The sequence below is a fragment of the Arachis stenosperma genome, chromosome 6 (genome assembly GCF_014773155.1).
Source record: "Arachis stenosperma cultivar V10309 chromosome 6, arast.V10309.gnm1.PFL2, whole genome shotgun sequence".
Taxonomy (NCBI): domain Eukaryota; kingdom Viridiplantae; phylum Streptophyta; class Magnoliopsida; order Fabales; family Fabaceae; genus Arachis; species Arachis stenosperma.
In genome coordinates this window covers 18,094,600-18,110,362 of record NC_080382.1, presented here as the reverse complement: position 1 = coordinate 18,110,362, position 15,763 = coordinate 18,094,600, and the positions used below count along the sequence as shown (strand labels likewise).

Genomic DNA, 15,763 nt, shown 5'->3' with positions numbered 1-15,763 from the left:
GGTGTGAAGGAGAAGTGGGTGGTGGGGCCAATAGAGGATGAGGATCGATTGTACCGACTAAATGACATCGCTCACGTGGCAGGATATATCGACGAAGAGGTTAGTTACTGTTATTGTTATTATTATTGTTATTAAATTTAATTCTAATATAGCAATTGATATTATTAGGAATATTGCTAGTAAAAATATTTTATTACGTTTATTTGTTTTGTGATTCTGATTAATATTATTTACATAAATATTAATGTTATTATCGGTACTGTTAGTAATGCATATTTTATTATGCTTATTTATCTTCTTAGTGTGGTTAATAGTATTTTTGTACAATATTTTATTATAAATATTAATATTTTATTCAAAGATATTTTTTCTGTATTTATATTGTTAATTTGTTGTAATGAGTGCATAGTTTTCTTAGCTTCAGTATTTAATACACAATAAGAGAATCAATGAATTTAATGTGAGCAGTCTAATAAATTCTACGAAAATTATGTTTGTTGTTGTTTGTAATGGTTGTATGTTAAGGGATTTTGTTACCGACATTTTGCAGCCTAGTAGGGTTATTACCGCCGTTAGGCGGCAGCAGAATATGCCCTTACATGACCGGATTATACCGTATCTGGAGACTGCGGGCTTGTATCATCTTGGTAGGCTAAACAGTCAATGGTTCTGGGTTGATGAGTCTCTGCTTAGCGCATTTATTGAGCGGTGGCGTCCGGAGACCCACACGTTCCATATGCCGTTTGGTGAGTGCACCATTACTTTACAGGATGTTGCGTATCAGCTGGGTTTGCCGATTGATGGTGCACCCGTTAGTGGGTGCTTGACTGAGTTTGAGAATCTGATGGAACACGGTAGACCAGCATGGGTGTGGTTCCGGGAGTTGTTCGGGGAGTTACCTCCACAGAGTAAAGTGAAGCAGATGACAGTGTGCTACACATGGTTCCACGAGAGGTTCCGAGTTCTCCCTGCAGATGCTACTGATGAGACCGTGCGTGTATACGCACGCGTTTATATCCTGATGCTGTTGTCGTCTCAGCTGTTTGCGGACAAGAATGCAAACAGGGTACACCTTCGCTGGTTGCCTTATTTGGCATCATTGGATGACTTGGGCAGATATAGCTGGGGCTCCGCTGCACTAGCCTGGTTGTATAGGTGTCTTTGTCGTGGTACAAACAGAAACGTCGTTAACTTGGCTGGGCCGCTACAGCTACTACAGTCTTGGATTTTCTGGAGGTTTCCCACTTTGAGGCCCACTGGTTTTGACCGGTTCGGTTTTCCGCTTGTTTCTAGGTATGGTTTAAAAATATGCGTTCATAAATTGTAAAAAATGCATGTGTTATGGTTTGTTTTGACATCATTTCAATTTAAATTGTAGGTGGGCCGAGTTTGTTCCGAGGAACGATGCAGGGGCACAGAGATTAGTTTCCGCACGCCTTGCACTTGATCGATTGCGTGTCCACGATGTGAGTGATTTATTTATTACTGATAGTTGTACTAGTTTTTCTTACATGCCACTGCCTCATGAAAGTCTTACTGTTTCTATGCAGTTTGTGTGGGAGCCTTATTCTTCTGCTGATGTTGCTGCTGTTATTCATCCGGAGATACTAGCTGACGAGCACCGACGGCTATGGACGGCCGTCACTAGCCTGATATATTTTGCTGCGATCGAGTGGCACCAGGTGGATAGGGTTCTACCCCAGTTCGGCGGTGTTCAGCATCTCCCAGATGTAGCTCTGAACATAGATTGGCTACATGCGAAGGATGGTAGGGGTGGGGACCGGTGGTTTCCTACATATTATCAGGAGTGGCACCAGTTTTGGGAGAACAGGCATCAGTCAGTCATATGGGTCGATCGAGTCCTCGACCCTGGTCCATCAGCAGATTACCTAGAGTGGTGGTGCCGTGTGGCGCACAGGTTCCTATCCCCAGATGTAGCATTTCAGGATCCGAGACCGATTGTGTTGACTGAGGAGGCGCGTCACAGAGGGTCGTCCCAGGCACCTCCTAGAGTGCACGTTTATGACAGACCAGATAACAGACGAGTCGATCGGCGTCGCCGTATTGGGACCCGGACCACCGATCGCGAGTGGAGAAAGTTTGTCAATCGATTGGAGCAGGACGTTCCTGGAGCTGAGGCTGGGGATCCAGTGGACTACCGTGTTCCTCGACGTAGAGGCAGACGGCCACCTGCGCGGCCTGACCGTCGAGGTGCGCCTGATGGAGGACCATCCGAGCAGGGCGGCGGCACTGGTCACGTGGCCGCTGAGGATGTAGTTGGATCAGCATCAGCTATGGATCAGCCGACGTTCGACGTGGGTTCTAGCTCACAGCTGTTTGGGAACGTGAGCCCATATGGTTTTGCCGAGTTTACTACCGCGGCTGTTGGGGTGGACATTGCTGATCCTGTTACTGAGTCCGAGTTTTACAGAGATATAGCTGACATGCTTAGGGATGATGATCAGACCCATTATAGGCACAGTGAAGCACCTAGAGTCTCTTAGGTTCTGACCAATAGCCTTGACCAATGCCTGACAGAATTCATGGCCGGATCCGAGTTGTGCCTCTGCTGTCTGTCCCCGGACCACAAATAGCTGAGCAAGCCTCCCGTAAGTTGACTTAACCAACGATGTGACCGGCAGGTTGCGAGTTCCCTTTAGCACGGAGTTCACACATTCACTGATGTTTGTGGTCATGTGACCGAACCGTCGACCAGCATCCTCATGTTGGGTCCATTTGTCATACTCCATACGGTTGGCCCAGTCACACATTGCTGGATTCTCAGTCCGCATGATGTCGAACCAGTAGTAAAACTCTGCCTCAGTCTTGGCGTAGGCAGCATTGACCAGTAACCGCCTTGAGTCCTTACCTTTGAACGTTAGGGCGAAATTCGCTGCCACATGCCTTATACAGTAGGCCCGGAATGCACGAGGAGGCAGCCATCCAGTCTCAGGTGCCTCGAGCGCTGCCTTGATCCCATTATGCCTGTTTGAGATAACAAGGATACCCTCCTGAGGAGTCACATGCTCTCGGAGATTGGACAAGAAGAATGACCACGACTCTGCATTTTCCCCTTCCACAAGGGCAAATGCTATCGGCAGGATGTTCGAGTTTCCGTCCTGAGCTATCGCCAACAGCAGCGTCCCTCCATACTTCCCATACAAGTGGGTACCATCAATACTGACGAGTGGCTTGCAATGCTGGAATGCCTCGATACAGGGTGGAAATGTCCAGAAAAGTCGGTGAAAGTACACCGTTGACTCATCAACTCCACCACCAATCTGAACAGGAGACGTCTTCAGCACCGTGATTGTTCCCGGCATTGTCGCCTGGATCCCTAGCATCCAACGGGGCAACTCCGCGTAAGACTCTTCCCAATCTCCATATATTTGTGCCACTGCCTTCTGCTTAGCCATCTAAACCTTCCTGTAACTAGGCCTGAATCCGTAATCAGCTTCTGTCGCTTGTTGAAGTACCTTTACCGTAACCGCAGCATCCGTCCTAACCATAGGAAGAATCCTCGCACATATAACGTTATAATCCAGCTGACGGTGATCACTTGAAATAGAAGTTGCGAGGCACGTGTGTGGCCCGTTGTACCTCCTAACCTCCCAAGTTCCCTTTCGTGCACGAAGCGCTACACGAATCAACCAAGTACAACCCTTGCCGAATTCCTTGCATTTTCCATGATACTTCAAATGATCCGATTCGATGACTCTGTACTCAACACCTCGCCGGATGCTATAGTCCTTCACACTGAGCACAGCTTCATCTTTACTCTGGAACGATTGCCCAATCTCAAATTCTGTAGAAGATCTACCCACTCTGTTACCACTGTCTTCCTGTTGACCAAGAGCTTCCAAGTTTAGTGTGGAGAAGTGTGGAGGGTATTGATGAGAACCAGAACTTGAAGGCCGATGCTGCGCATGTGGATTGCCGCCTGTGTTTTCGTCGCTGTCACCATCGATATGAACAGGCTCCTGGTCAGACTCATCGTCACGCATTGCATTCTCTACTTGATCAGGTCCACCAAATTCTTCGATATGAGGCACGAGGCCACCACCGGTGCCCACAACGTTGGGAGGCTCAATGACTGCTGCATGCTCCAAAGGGACAGAACCAACAACCTCCGTTTGGTCTAAATCAGCCGCAAAAGAAGGTGATTGAACCGGTGGAAGATACGGTCTGACCGCAGGCATCGAACTAGATGCACCACCCGCGGAAGCTGGGCAAGGAACTGGAGCGGATGCCCCAGAACTATCGACACCAACCTCCAACTTCGCGAACAACTCATGGATTCTGATCTCCGGAAAACTCCTTACACAGTAGAACAGAACCCTAATATCTTCATCAGCCTTAACCGCAAAGGTTTCATACTGAACACCGGTCGAGACAACCGCCATGGGAATCTTGTAGAATAGTTTCTTCACCCACTTGCAACCCAACATGCCAAGCTTCTCCAAGATGCTGTTCTTCAAGTCTGACAAACTCATCGACGAACTGATAAAAATACTTAGTGGTTCTCTGTCCGTGAACTTCACACCTTGGCTTTTGCTTTTTTTTATTTTTCCAGAGCAATGCACCAGAGCAAGAAAGCTCTCTTCCTCACTAGCCATTGTGAGAATGATCTCTTATGGTGCTTGAATCACCCACATATATATAGAATTCCCGTCATAGTAAACCGTGGAAACCTACCACGTTTTCTGCCCATTATTCTACATAAACCGTGGTAACCCACCGGGTTTTATGTGATTAAATGTTTTCTCATAAACCGTGGTGACTCCCCACGGTTTATGCTTGCCAAATTGCCTTCATAAACCGTGGTGACATACCACGGTTTACTCTTACAAATTTTTGCTCCTAATCCGTGGTGACCACCCACGGTTTATGCATGTTTAGAAACCGTGGTGGGTTGCCACGGTTTACATATAAATCCGTTTTGCACATAAACGTAACAACAAACAGATTTGCACATTTAGGTAAAGAAATCCCCCTTTTATTTATTTAAGTAAATTGCCCTTATTATAATATTGAGTGTATTTTTTAGTTATAATGTAATTTATATCCAACTCTATAGGACTTAGATAATAAATTTTTATTAAAATAATGCTAGATATACATTTAAATTAATATTTATTTGGAATATTAAGTTAAATATACAGTCTAATTATGAGAGACAGAAACTTAAAGGGTAAAATATTAAATTGGTCCTCTATATTTGGGCATAATTTTGTTTTAGTCCTTAAGATTTAAAGTGTCCTATTTGAATTCAAAAAAGTTTTATTTAGCATCAATTTAGTCCCACAGTGATGTCAAACTTAAATAATTAACGGAATGTCCTACATAACAATAGTACAAGAACAAAATCGATAATCTACAGAACAAGTACAAGCTTCAGAGACACAAAATCAACCGTTGATGCATCAATACATTTATTTATTATTTTTCTTATAATATAAATAAAATATTTTCTATAGAATTAAAGAGAATGATAAATAAATATATTAATGCATCAACGCTTGATTTTGTACCTCTAGAGCTTGTACTCGTTCTCCAAATTATCGATTTTGTTCTTGTACTATTGTTATGTAAGATATTCCGTTAATTATTTAACTTTGACCTCACTGTGGGACTAAATTAATGCTAAATGAAACTTTTTTAGATTCAAATAGGACACTTTAAACCTTAAGTATCAAAACAGTCTAAATATAAGGACCAATTTAATATTTTATCCGAAACTTAAATGTGTAAAAAAGTATTCTAGTCTTGTAGATATAGATAAACTTAAATTCAAGACTTCTTAATTAAAACATTATTATTTATATTTTAATTAATTTCGTATTTGTTATTATATATTTAATAATTAAAAATGTTAATTAATAGTATTAATTAATTAATTTACTAATATAAATAATGATGACAATTGTGCAGTTAAATACATAGGTGTACAATTAAAATATTTATAAAAATTAAAATATAGAGAAAAAATAACTATGGTAATATATATTAAAATTAATTATTATATATTTTTATATAAATATATAAGTTATTTAATTTATTTTTAATATATATTTTATATTTATAATTAATTTTAGTGGTTGAATTTAGTGTACAAATAATATTTTTATAAAAAAATAAGAAAAAGGTAAAAAGTAAAAATGTATGAATAATATTAAGGATGTATAAAATAAAACACTTATTTTAGAATCCATAAGAGATATTTTGTACTAAGAAAACAATATTATAGGGCTTATTAACAATAATTTCTCAGTTTAACCAGATCCGATTCGTGTTTAACAATTATTTTGATTTTCATGCACACGACTCTCTCTCTCTCTATCTCTCTCTTAAGCTCAAAGTTTCTCTCTTTTTTTCCTCTCTTTCTGTTTCTTCTCCATAAAGCTGCACACTTTCGCAGCATCAAAATTGAAACTCTTTTCTCTCTCTCTCTCTCTCTCTCTCTCTAAAAAAATAAACCATGAATTATGGCGATTCGTGAAATTGCACTTAGCTTAGCTAGGTAACAAAAACCAAACGAAAGGGTTCAATAATTTTGAGTATCCGTTTCATGGTGCCTTGTATCCATCAAAAACCGTTTCTTTATCTTCTTCTTATTCTGTGATCTACTATTGGTTCCTGAAAACACATGTCAATGGTGTTATGGTGCTTGAACTGTTCTTAGATCACATGTCTCACACTGTTTCCTCTCTTGTTCATTAACATTCACTAAAAACCAATACGCAATTCAGTTTCCCTGACACTACTCTCAGATCACATAACATAGCTTCTCTGTTAAGTCCCTTTTCTCTGTTCTTGACATTCTCATCAGTATTCAGTGCTCTATAGGATTCTCACAAAAAAGGACCCGACTTTGATCCTCAATCTCAAACTGAAAAGACCAATTTTGGGTGAGTCATGAGTGAGTTTCTTCATGGGGCATGGATGAATAATATCTTATTCAATTATTATTTATATAATTGTTATTGTTTTTGGGTTTTGTAGGACTGAGTTTGTTCCTTATGCTGCTGAGGAACAGATCAAGGGCAGTGACCAAGCCAAGTTTGATGGCTGATCACAGCTCTTCTTCACAGCAATCTTCTCAAAATCAAAGCTTTTCAAAGAGGACAATCCCTTCCCTTTTTGGGTCACCAAAGTTCATCAGAGATTTCACCTCAAAGTGTCTTTCTCTCTCACCACCACCGCCAACTGAATCCTTGAGGAGCCCAACTTCAATCCTTGATGCAAGGGCAGTGTCCCCTTTTGCCTTTGGGAACCCATTTTCACATGAAAACAACACCAAAAAAAAGTGCACACAAACTGTTCACCAAAATGCCTCATCGGAAAACACAGCCTCTGCTGATGATTCCAGAGGCATTGGCCTTGCTCTTGTAAAAAATTCTGCTGAACAAAACAAAGGGAATGTCCTCTTTGGGACACGTCTTAGAGTGAAGATCCCTCCCCTTCCACCACCCTCCACATTTTCCCCACAAACATGTGATGCTGATGATGTTCTGGTTGGAGGCAGAACCAGCAAGGATTCTCAAAATTCAGGAATCTATGCAAATGATTCTCCTCCTACCAAGGTTGTTTTTAAGGATGGTGTTCTGTCTCTGAGTGAGATGGAGCTTTCTGAGGAGTACACACGTGTCATATCCCATGGACCTAACCCAAGAACAACCCACATATTCAACAATTGCATTGTAGAAGGCTTTTTTTCCCTACCCAGAAAACCTCCACCTCCTTCCGGGAATTTCCTCAGCTTCTGTTACACTTGCAACAAACACCTTGATCATACACAAGACATTTTTATCTATAGGTATAAAAAATTCCACTTTATTTTCAGTTCTTAATAATGTTCTATATATATGTTTATCACTATCCCAAAATGAAAAATAATTGTGTATGTGATCTTCTATATTTTCTTCTATATATTGATTAGTTTTATTGATCTTAGATTATCTTTGTTACTTTTTGCAGAGGAGAGAAAGCTTTTTGCAGCCCTGAATGCCGCCACAAAGAGATGGTGTTAGATGGTGTAGAAAATATTTAGTAGGAGGATTTTGATAGTAACAGACGTTATTATTCTTGACTTCAACATCCTTTACATGCACCTTTGCCGCAAAGTCCTGCATTTTGAGGAGGATAAGAATAAGATAACCAACCAGCAGCAACAGCAGAAAAAGTCAAGTCAAAATTTTTCCCATTTCTTCATCATGGGTTTCATGACCTGTAGTATATATATGTTTCATCATGTAATCAGTGTATGATCTTTTACCCTTTTTTGAAGTCTTTTTTTAATCCTTTTTGCCTCTCCCTGCAAATAAAGAGATAAGAGAGGATGTAGAGTTCAATCCAAGTGAAGTAATGACCAATTTGATTGCTTCTGGTTTTTGCCCCCATTGTTTTCGGCTGAAGCAGATGATGATGTGTGATTGATGAAAACTGAAAACAGTGTCTTTTTTTCCCTTTCTTTTTTCCTTTTTTAATCTTTTTCTTCTGCTATAAGTTGATGATAATGATGATGCTGCCTATTATCTTAAGATGGGGACCGGTTAATTATTTCTCACAAAGATTCCCTCTTTGCATGAACTCTATTATTATCTTCCCTTTCCTCTCACTATTCATCTATGGGTTGAGAGAGAATTCAGCAAACTAATATAATACTCTAAATAACTCTGACATTGACAGAAAAATATACATTTTGTTATGAGTCCTTTTCCTTACCCATTACTTCATTATCCAATTATTTGAATATTAGGTTAATACTTAGAAACTTTGATACGTATATGACAGAGAGGATCCCCATATATTTTTCAAACTTGGGAGGGTTAAGAGTTAAGACTTAAAAAGCAGTTCCTGATTAATTAAATTATCCCTCACTCCTAACTCCTAAGCCATTATAAACAATGATGGGAATAATTACTGTGTGTTCTGATCAGGCATAGACAAGAAAAAGGTATAAAATAACTGGAGTCATCATTAAAGGGAACCATCATAGCAGAAGTAAATGGACTTGAAAATGCAAAAAGGGTTATGTACCACAAAAGCAAAAAGCCAAAAGAGTTATGGTTAAAGGTGTCTATACTCTATACCATGATAGGCCTTAATAAGCTTCTTCATTCATCTTTTTATTTGATTATTAGTTATGCTTTGATTGAATCATATTTGGCTTTGAATCTCGTGCAATATAAGTACATTTTGTAATTTGGATTTAAAGTTGATAACTGCTTAATTTAGAGCCTGCCACAAGTGAAACATAATGCACACTTGTTTTGAAATAATGATCACTACAATCAAATTGTTATACTCTTGAAATAAGTTAATATACAAACCATCATTCATTCTTTGACTTACATCCAATTCTAAACATATAAACAACACGTCTCATAAACACACACTCAAAATGGTATTAGTCCAAACCATGAGTTACCACACATGTGTCCAATAACTAAAGAAAAGGGACAACATATAATTATTATATAATAAGATTATTTAACTAACAAATGATCTTATAATACAGGTTATGAAAACAAGCAGCAACCTGTGAACACATTGGGATGGGGATGGGACCCATGGAAGCAAAAAAGCGCGCATGCTAATATGCCAAGATGCTCAGGAAAATGATGATAAAGAACAAGGCAAGCTAATAAGGAAAAGGAACCTTAGAGATGGCGACTCCTTTGGCATCTTTCAGTGTCCCTGACACACATCATGAGATTGATTGAGAAACAGTTAAATGCATGTCGTTCTGACATCTATGGACATGCTTCATGTATTTTCATAAGAGAAATCATCTCAAGGGTGGTGTGGTAACATAAATAAAACCAATCATTCAATTCAAAACCATCACTAGAGTAGTTGTAAGTTGAAGCTTTAAATTAAACAAGTGTCTATGCTCTAAATTTGTAAACATTAGGCGTAGTAGTAACTAACATAACCTCCAAAATCGGCTGAGTCAATAAGATAATTGCATTCAGACTTTGGCAAAGTCCGACAGGAAATCAAATCAGTGGGTGGGCCAAAGTTATTTTAGTTGATATGATGGATAAGACAAAGGAGGAAAAAGAAAGAGTTTTCTTAATCAGCTTTTAAGATGCTCATTAAATTTTTAATAATAAAAACTTTCAACAAGAAAATTCATTGATTTGATCCTTATGAAGAGTATCTATAAAAGCTATTCCAGATATAGTAGGACATGTTCTCTTCGAATGATTTCGTGTACTTTGAAACGGATAGAAATACATTAATTGAGTATGTATTTATTTTATCAACATTGCTAGGGAACCAACTCTATATAAGCCAAGAATCAGCCAACTGGTAAACCAGAGGCACCGGTGATTTTAACCGGATGTTGCTACTAATAGGCACACGGATGTTTCTTTTCTTGTAAATTGGATGGTTTTCGATATGATTTCTATGTTTCATGTGTTACGCATTAATAAAACATAATTAATTATATGGAACCAACTAATGAATGATCAAAGCATCTGTTCCGTGATTCTCTCCTATCACTAGCGTATCTTCCCTCATGTTTTGAACGTGGTCAACAATAATTTAAAAAACAAATTAAATTATAAATTAATAAAACTAATTATAATTAATTATGTTGTTCCATTCTTGGCTTATTATTAGTTGGTTCCATATACTTTTCCTTATTTTATTTCTAAGATATTTTATTCTTTAATTTACTCAATAAATTAACTCTTTATTAAATTATAAGATTAAATAAATTCAATTTTTTTTTCAAATGAATTGGACAATTCCCAATTTTAAAAATTAAAAAAAAAATTTTCAATCGATTACAAGTTCATTGGATTCAGGTCATTTAAAACGGATAAGACACTTGTTCCTACTAGGCCCAAGACTAAAGCCCAAAACTCCACTAAGTCTATCTATTACACTACCAACGACACCCCTTAAGGTATCAACTTAGGCCCAACGACACGTGTCACTTGGCTCAAAAATAAAATTGGATCGCATCAACACAATTGGGTTTTAGCTTGGATCCTCCTGACTCGACACCAAGACTCGTCATTTCTAATATTTTTTTCCTTTCAAAATCGTCCCTAGTCATTCCGTTAAGAAACCTTGATTTTTCAAGTCATTTACCATAGTAAATAAAGATTTAGTTAATTTGTACACTAAAAATACATTATAAAAATATAATAATAAAAACCTTTTAATACTTGATATTCAATGCATTAGAAATATGAAAACGTTCATTTTTTCAACTTTTATAAAACATTTTCTTATATGGTGTTCTTAACTCGTGCCCTTGTAGCACAAACTAGCAAAATCCAAAATCCATTAGTTAATTGTAGTGCGTGGTATTGTTCATCGGACTCCAATAAATTAATGAGATCAGAACCTTAATTGGCGTTCAGTTTCTATTGTTTTGTACCGTTTTTTATTTCCTCGTGCAGAAGGTATATACATCAATACCAGTCAGAGTTTATTTCGGTTTATCAACACCGAATCATAGCGATATAATTCCTTTATCAAAATGCTTAAGCCATGGTGTTATGGATTTCCAAGAAATGCTATATAAATAATAAGTACTTAATTCTGATAATAACATAGTAGAATTACAGATACCAACATAGTAGCATTATAGATATCATAGTCACAAACTCTATTTCCAAAGGATTATCGAACTATAAAGCACATAAATAGAACACAAAACAAAGAACTGAACTGATTTGCATTCTAACTAACAACTTTAGAAGGCCATGACCACACCTTCGAACAAAGCAGCATTGATGCCATTTCGCCAACCTGATTCACATATTGAAACGATTTATCATTAGCAGTGATGAATGAATAAATAGCAGGAACAATTAAAGCAGAATATAAATGATCACAAAGTAGGATCTTACCTTGATGTTGGGGCATGGTATGATCAACATTCTCCATGGAAGATAAGCCGAGTGAAGACTAAAGGAAAGAAGCATTTACCAAAGGCAGAATAATGGAAGAACATCAAGGGCTTACTATATTGCTAACAGGTAATGTAACATGGATTGACCCTAAAAAACTAAAGCAGTCAGCTATAGAAGATTATGACTAAAGTAGAAAACCCTTCCAACTTTTCTTTGAAAAAAAACCAGAAAAGATTGTGAAGGGGAAAAGTGAAAGATGACTAGAAGAGGAGGATCAGTAGGCAGGGGAATAAAACTAACTAGCAAGGTGAAATATGAGAGAGAGAGAGAGAGAGAGAGAGAGAATATTATCAGACAAGAAAGAGAGCAAGGTAGTAAAACACTAGCTTACTAAGACAAAGGAGAAGGAAGGAAAACACGATGAAATAAGGAGTAAGAAAGGCAGATAAAGTGATTAACTACTAGATATCTAAACATTAGATCACCTATGATATTGAAATATATGTTAGAAAAGGTTGAGAGGCCTAAAGGATTTCTGCAAGCTCGAGATTCTACAACCTACAATATGTACTAGTATAAAAAGGGTACTAAATCCTATGTCAATTTAGAAGTTAACCATTTCTACGAGGAGATTATGCCTTTAAGCATATCTAACATGAAACCATGAGTATGCTGGAATATATAATTTTCTTCAGGATCCGTATAACCAAAGTCTATTCCATTCCAAGCCACTCCAACCAGTTACCATCATTCAACTTCTATAATTTCCCAACCATTTTCATGGCAGCTTCTTCCCAACCATTTTGATGGAAGCTTCCATCCACATCACCTGAGTCACGAGTCATAGTAAACCCTGTGCCCCCCATAAGAGCCTTGATTACCTCTCTCCACTACTAAGCTTGATCCAATTCCCAAAAGTCTGGAGATTGTTGACCCACCACACCACAGCCATCGATCAACATTGTCATCACACCACTACTGAAAACTACACAAACTCAAAAGCTAAGTACTTTTATTTGGTCACTCTATATACATCTAACACTAACCCAGCTTCACTGAAAATAAAAACATATTTACAAGAAACCAGTTTCCCCTTCAACCTCATTCCCCATCCAAGTTAAGATTGAGAATTCGACACAGGGTCTTCGTGGCAGAATCAGCATTAGCAAAGATGCCTCTGGTGGAAGGGGAATGCTCCCTGCGTGGGGATGAGGGAGCAGACTTGGCAACCGGATGCAGCTCAATCTCAGGGGGCGACCGAGGCAGCTCAAGGGACACAGTCCTCTTTGGCCTAACTGAGAATTTCGGGATAGGCAATGAACTAGGTGGCGGCGAATTTGAATAGGTAGGTCCAGCCCAAAGCTCTGAGAGAGAAATGCATCTTCCCCCAGGAAAATGATGCCCTTCACTGAAATCAGCAACCTTTCTACACGGTTTGCCATTGATAGCAACTGGGGCACTCTTTGGTGTGGCAATTTTGCTGCGGGGTTTGTTATCTGGGACAATAGTAGATGGTGTTCTAGGGGAAGGTGATGGTGGAGATGCCATTTTGGTCACAGGTGAAGTAGTATCAGATTTCAATGGTGTTGGTAGAATACCAGTTCCAGTTTGAAAAGCTCTACAATTGATGCCCCTAAAATCCCTAGAAGGAGAAGAAGAACCAAACCTAGCATGGCCTTGGGTCTTAGACCTGTGGAATTGGTTCCTATGCTGTGCCACAACAACAAGCGTTTCCATGGTTCACAAAAGAGCACAAATTCACAGAGATTCAAAACTTATGTTTTTTCCACTAGATCTCACTGCTACAACAGCACCAACAAGAAATGAGTGTGTTTCACAAAACCAAACGTTGTCGCCACGATTACCAACACAAATCTTCTTCCACTAAGTGGATCCAAAACTGAACATGCAATTTATCCAAAACCCCGTTTGTTAAACCACCCTAGATTGTTACGAATCTCAGTGATCCAGATCTCCCAAGTAACGAATCGGAACCAGAGATAAAAAGCTTTTTCAGACACTGAAAACATAGAAACGAAAACAAAAAATTAAAAATGAACGAACAGTAAATCATCATCTAATAAAACAGTTGGGGAAAAAAGGGGCAAAAAACCCGGAAATGATTTAATCGGATAAAAAATCAGAACTTGGAATTTGGATATGAACAATTTTGTTTCGAAGTGAACGAAGCGAGAGAGAGAGAGAGAGAGAGAGAGAGAGAGAGAGAGAAATTACCTAATAGAAATGAAAGTTTAGAAGACTGAAAGAGAGAGTGTGACGGTAGATGTCGGTGATTGTTCCGTTTTGTTGGAGCTGGTCGTGTGTTTGTTTCAGATGGAACTGCCACGGCAAATCGGAGGAGGGGTTGGTGGTGTGGCCTTGAAGAAGAAGAAGAAGAAGAAGAAGAGGTACAGAGAGGGTTTGATAGGGATCTGAAGAGAACAGTGAATAGTGGTATTATATATATTGATATTTTTTTCAGTGTTTGCCAAATTGCACTTAGGTTTTGAGACTATTTACAAAACATGCCATTTTCTACTCTACTCACTCACTCATCATATAAAACGACCACTCTTTGCTATCCTATATTTGCCCCCCATACTTCCTTGTTTCTCGGCCAATAAAGTTAGATATTTTTTGTTTGCTTGTTTGAACTTTAATTTAATTTTGCTTTCAATGGAGATGATGTAACCAGGCGAACCAATGCCTAATGTCATGCCATCTTCTTGACCAAGCTTTTGTTTACTCATTCCTTTACCTTAAACCCTAAAAATAAAGAAGAAAATATCCAATTTATTAATTTGAATTTGATTTATGTATTCTATAATATTGTGTTAAATGGACTTTAGATAGTGGATACCAATGAGGAACAACAAAATAGGTCTTATGTGGATATATTGCTATATTATTGAAAAAATAAAATAAGTATCTAGCATTCATTATTTTTTACCTTCAATATTTCGTTTTTTTTTTTATTTTGATATTGGGATACATATGGAGTATAACAGAGTGCAGGAGACTTCACGAGGATATGAGTGAGCAAAAAATTGAACGGTCCAATTTAGATTATAGTAATTAGCCGGTCTGATTAAAAATATGATAGGTAGGGGTAGAAATAGGTCAGGTCAGACTTTATTCTTAACAAGCCTAACCTGTCATATAGTCAATTGGTTTAAGTCTGGCCTGTGGTCCTGACAAAAAAAAAAAGTCTGGTCTGTGACTTATTATAGGCTTATTTTAAAGTACTAAACCTAACCTGTTATTTAGACTGGTCTGGCCTAAAACCTGTTAAAAGATCTGTTAATTTTTTTTACAAAAATAAAAATATTATTTAAAAATATTATTTTTTAATAAATATATTTATATATAATATGTCATATTTAATATTTATAAAAAAGTTTAAATTTTAAAGTATTTAAAATATACAAAACTATTTATAATTAAATATAATAAATTTAAAATATCTTATAATTTTGTTAATAATAAAAAAATTATTTATATATGTAATTATGTATTAACAAGCTTAGGCAGGCTTGATAGGCCAATAATGCTAATTAGTGAACCTGGACCTAGTCTATTAATATAATAAGGTTTTTATAAGAGTTTGAACCTGTGTCTATTTTATAACAAGTCAGGTCAGGCCAAACATAGGCCAGGCTACAGGCCCCTGGCAGGCCGCCTGACCTTTTTCCATCCCTAATGATAGGTACATAAATCAAACGGTTCGATTTGCGCATCACAGCCACGTGTCAAACATGTATGCATCCCGAACCCTCCTGCTTGTATACTTCCTGCTGAATACCTCATCCCTTTCACTCTCGTTCCAACCTTCTCTCGCTCACCCCAAGTCCCCAACCCCACCTTCAACCCCACTTATTTCATTT

General features: G+C 38.0%; 4 protein-coding genes across 4 annotated transcripts; 1 reads left to right on the top strand and 3 right to left on the bottom strand.

The window, feature by feature from the left end:
* Window positions 1–2,500: 2,500 nt before the first annotated feature.
* Window positions 2,501–3,416, bottom strand: LOC130933790 (uncharacterized). Its single transcript, XM_057863403.1, has 2 exons — window positions 2,629–3,416; window positions 2,501–2,573 (listed from the first exon to the last, which is right to left on the bottom strand). Exons 1-2 carry the CDS (start codon window positions 3,414–3,416, stop codon window positions 2,501–2,503), a joined length of 861 nt encoding a protein of 286 aa, XP_057719386.1.
* LOC130933789 (uncharacterized) lies at window positions 3,417–4,493 on the bottom strand. Its single transcript, XM_057863402.1, has one exon. The coding sequence runs from the start codon at window positions 4,491–4,493 to the stop codon at window positions 3,417–3,419; it is 1,077 nt and encodes a 358-aa protein (XP_057719385.1).
* Window positions 4,494–6,404: 1,911 nt separating this feature from the next.
* LOC130932667 (FCS-Like Zinc finger 8-like) lies at window positions 6,405–8,384 on the top strand. The gene is made up of 3 exons (XM_057862056.1): window positions 6,405–6,908; window positions 7,003–7,816; window positions 7,978–8,384. The coding sequence occupies exons 2-3, from the start codon at window positions 7,020–7,022 to the stop codon at window positions 8,048–8,050; spliced, it is 870 nt and encodes a 289-aa protein (XP_057718039.1). The 5' UTR covers window positions 6,405–6,908; window positions 7,003–7,019; the 3' UTR covers window positions 8,051–8,384.
* A 3,143-nt stretch (window positions 8,385–11,527) lies between these two features.
* Window positions 11,528–14,313, bottom strand: LOC130935452 (uncharacterized). Its single transcript, XM_057865207.1, has 3 exons — window positions 14,115–14,313; window positions 11,877–13,899; window positions 11,528–11,775 (listed from the first exon to the last, which is right to left on the bottom strand). Exon 2 carries the CDS (start codon window positions 13,614–13,616, stop codon window positions 12,981–12,983), a length of 636 nt encoding a protein of 211 aa, XP_057721190.1. The 5' UTR covers window positions 13,617–13,899; window positions 14,115–14,313; the 3' UTR covers window positions 11,528–11,775; window positions 11,877–12,980.
* Window positions 14,314–15,763: the final 1,450 nt, after the last annotated feature.

What these genes read in the sequence shown, in the direction of transcription:
- LOC130933790 (XM_057863403.1), bottom strand. Translation starts at nt 3,416, where the DNA reads ATGGCTAAGCAGAAGGCAGTGGCACAAATATATGGAGATTGGGAAGAG. An exon ending in CGCAACCTGCCGGTCACATC is followed by an intron (nt 2,574 to 2,628) that starts GTTGGTTAAGTC and finishes GTCCGGGGACAG; the next exon opens with ACAGCAGAGGCACAACTCGG.
- LOC130933789 (XM_057863402.1), bottom strand. Translation starts at nt 4,493, where the DNA reads ATGAGTTTGTCAGACTTGAAGAACAGCATCTTGGAGAAGCTTGGCATG.
- LOC130932667 (XM_057862056.1), top strand. Translation starts at nt 7,020, where the DNA reads ATGCTGCTGAGGAACAGATCAAGGGCAGTGACCAAGCCAAGTTTGATG. An exon ending in CAAGACATTTTTATCTATAG is followed by an intron (nt 7,817 to 7,977) that starts GTATAAAAAATT and finishes TACTTTTTGCAG; the next exon opens with AGGAGAGAAAGCTTTTTGCA.
- LOC130935452 (XM_057865207.1), bottom strand. Translation starts at nt 13,616, where the DNA reads ATGGAAACGCTTGTTGTTGTGGCACAGCATAGGAACCAATTCCACAGG.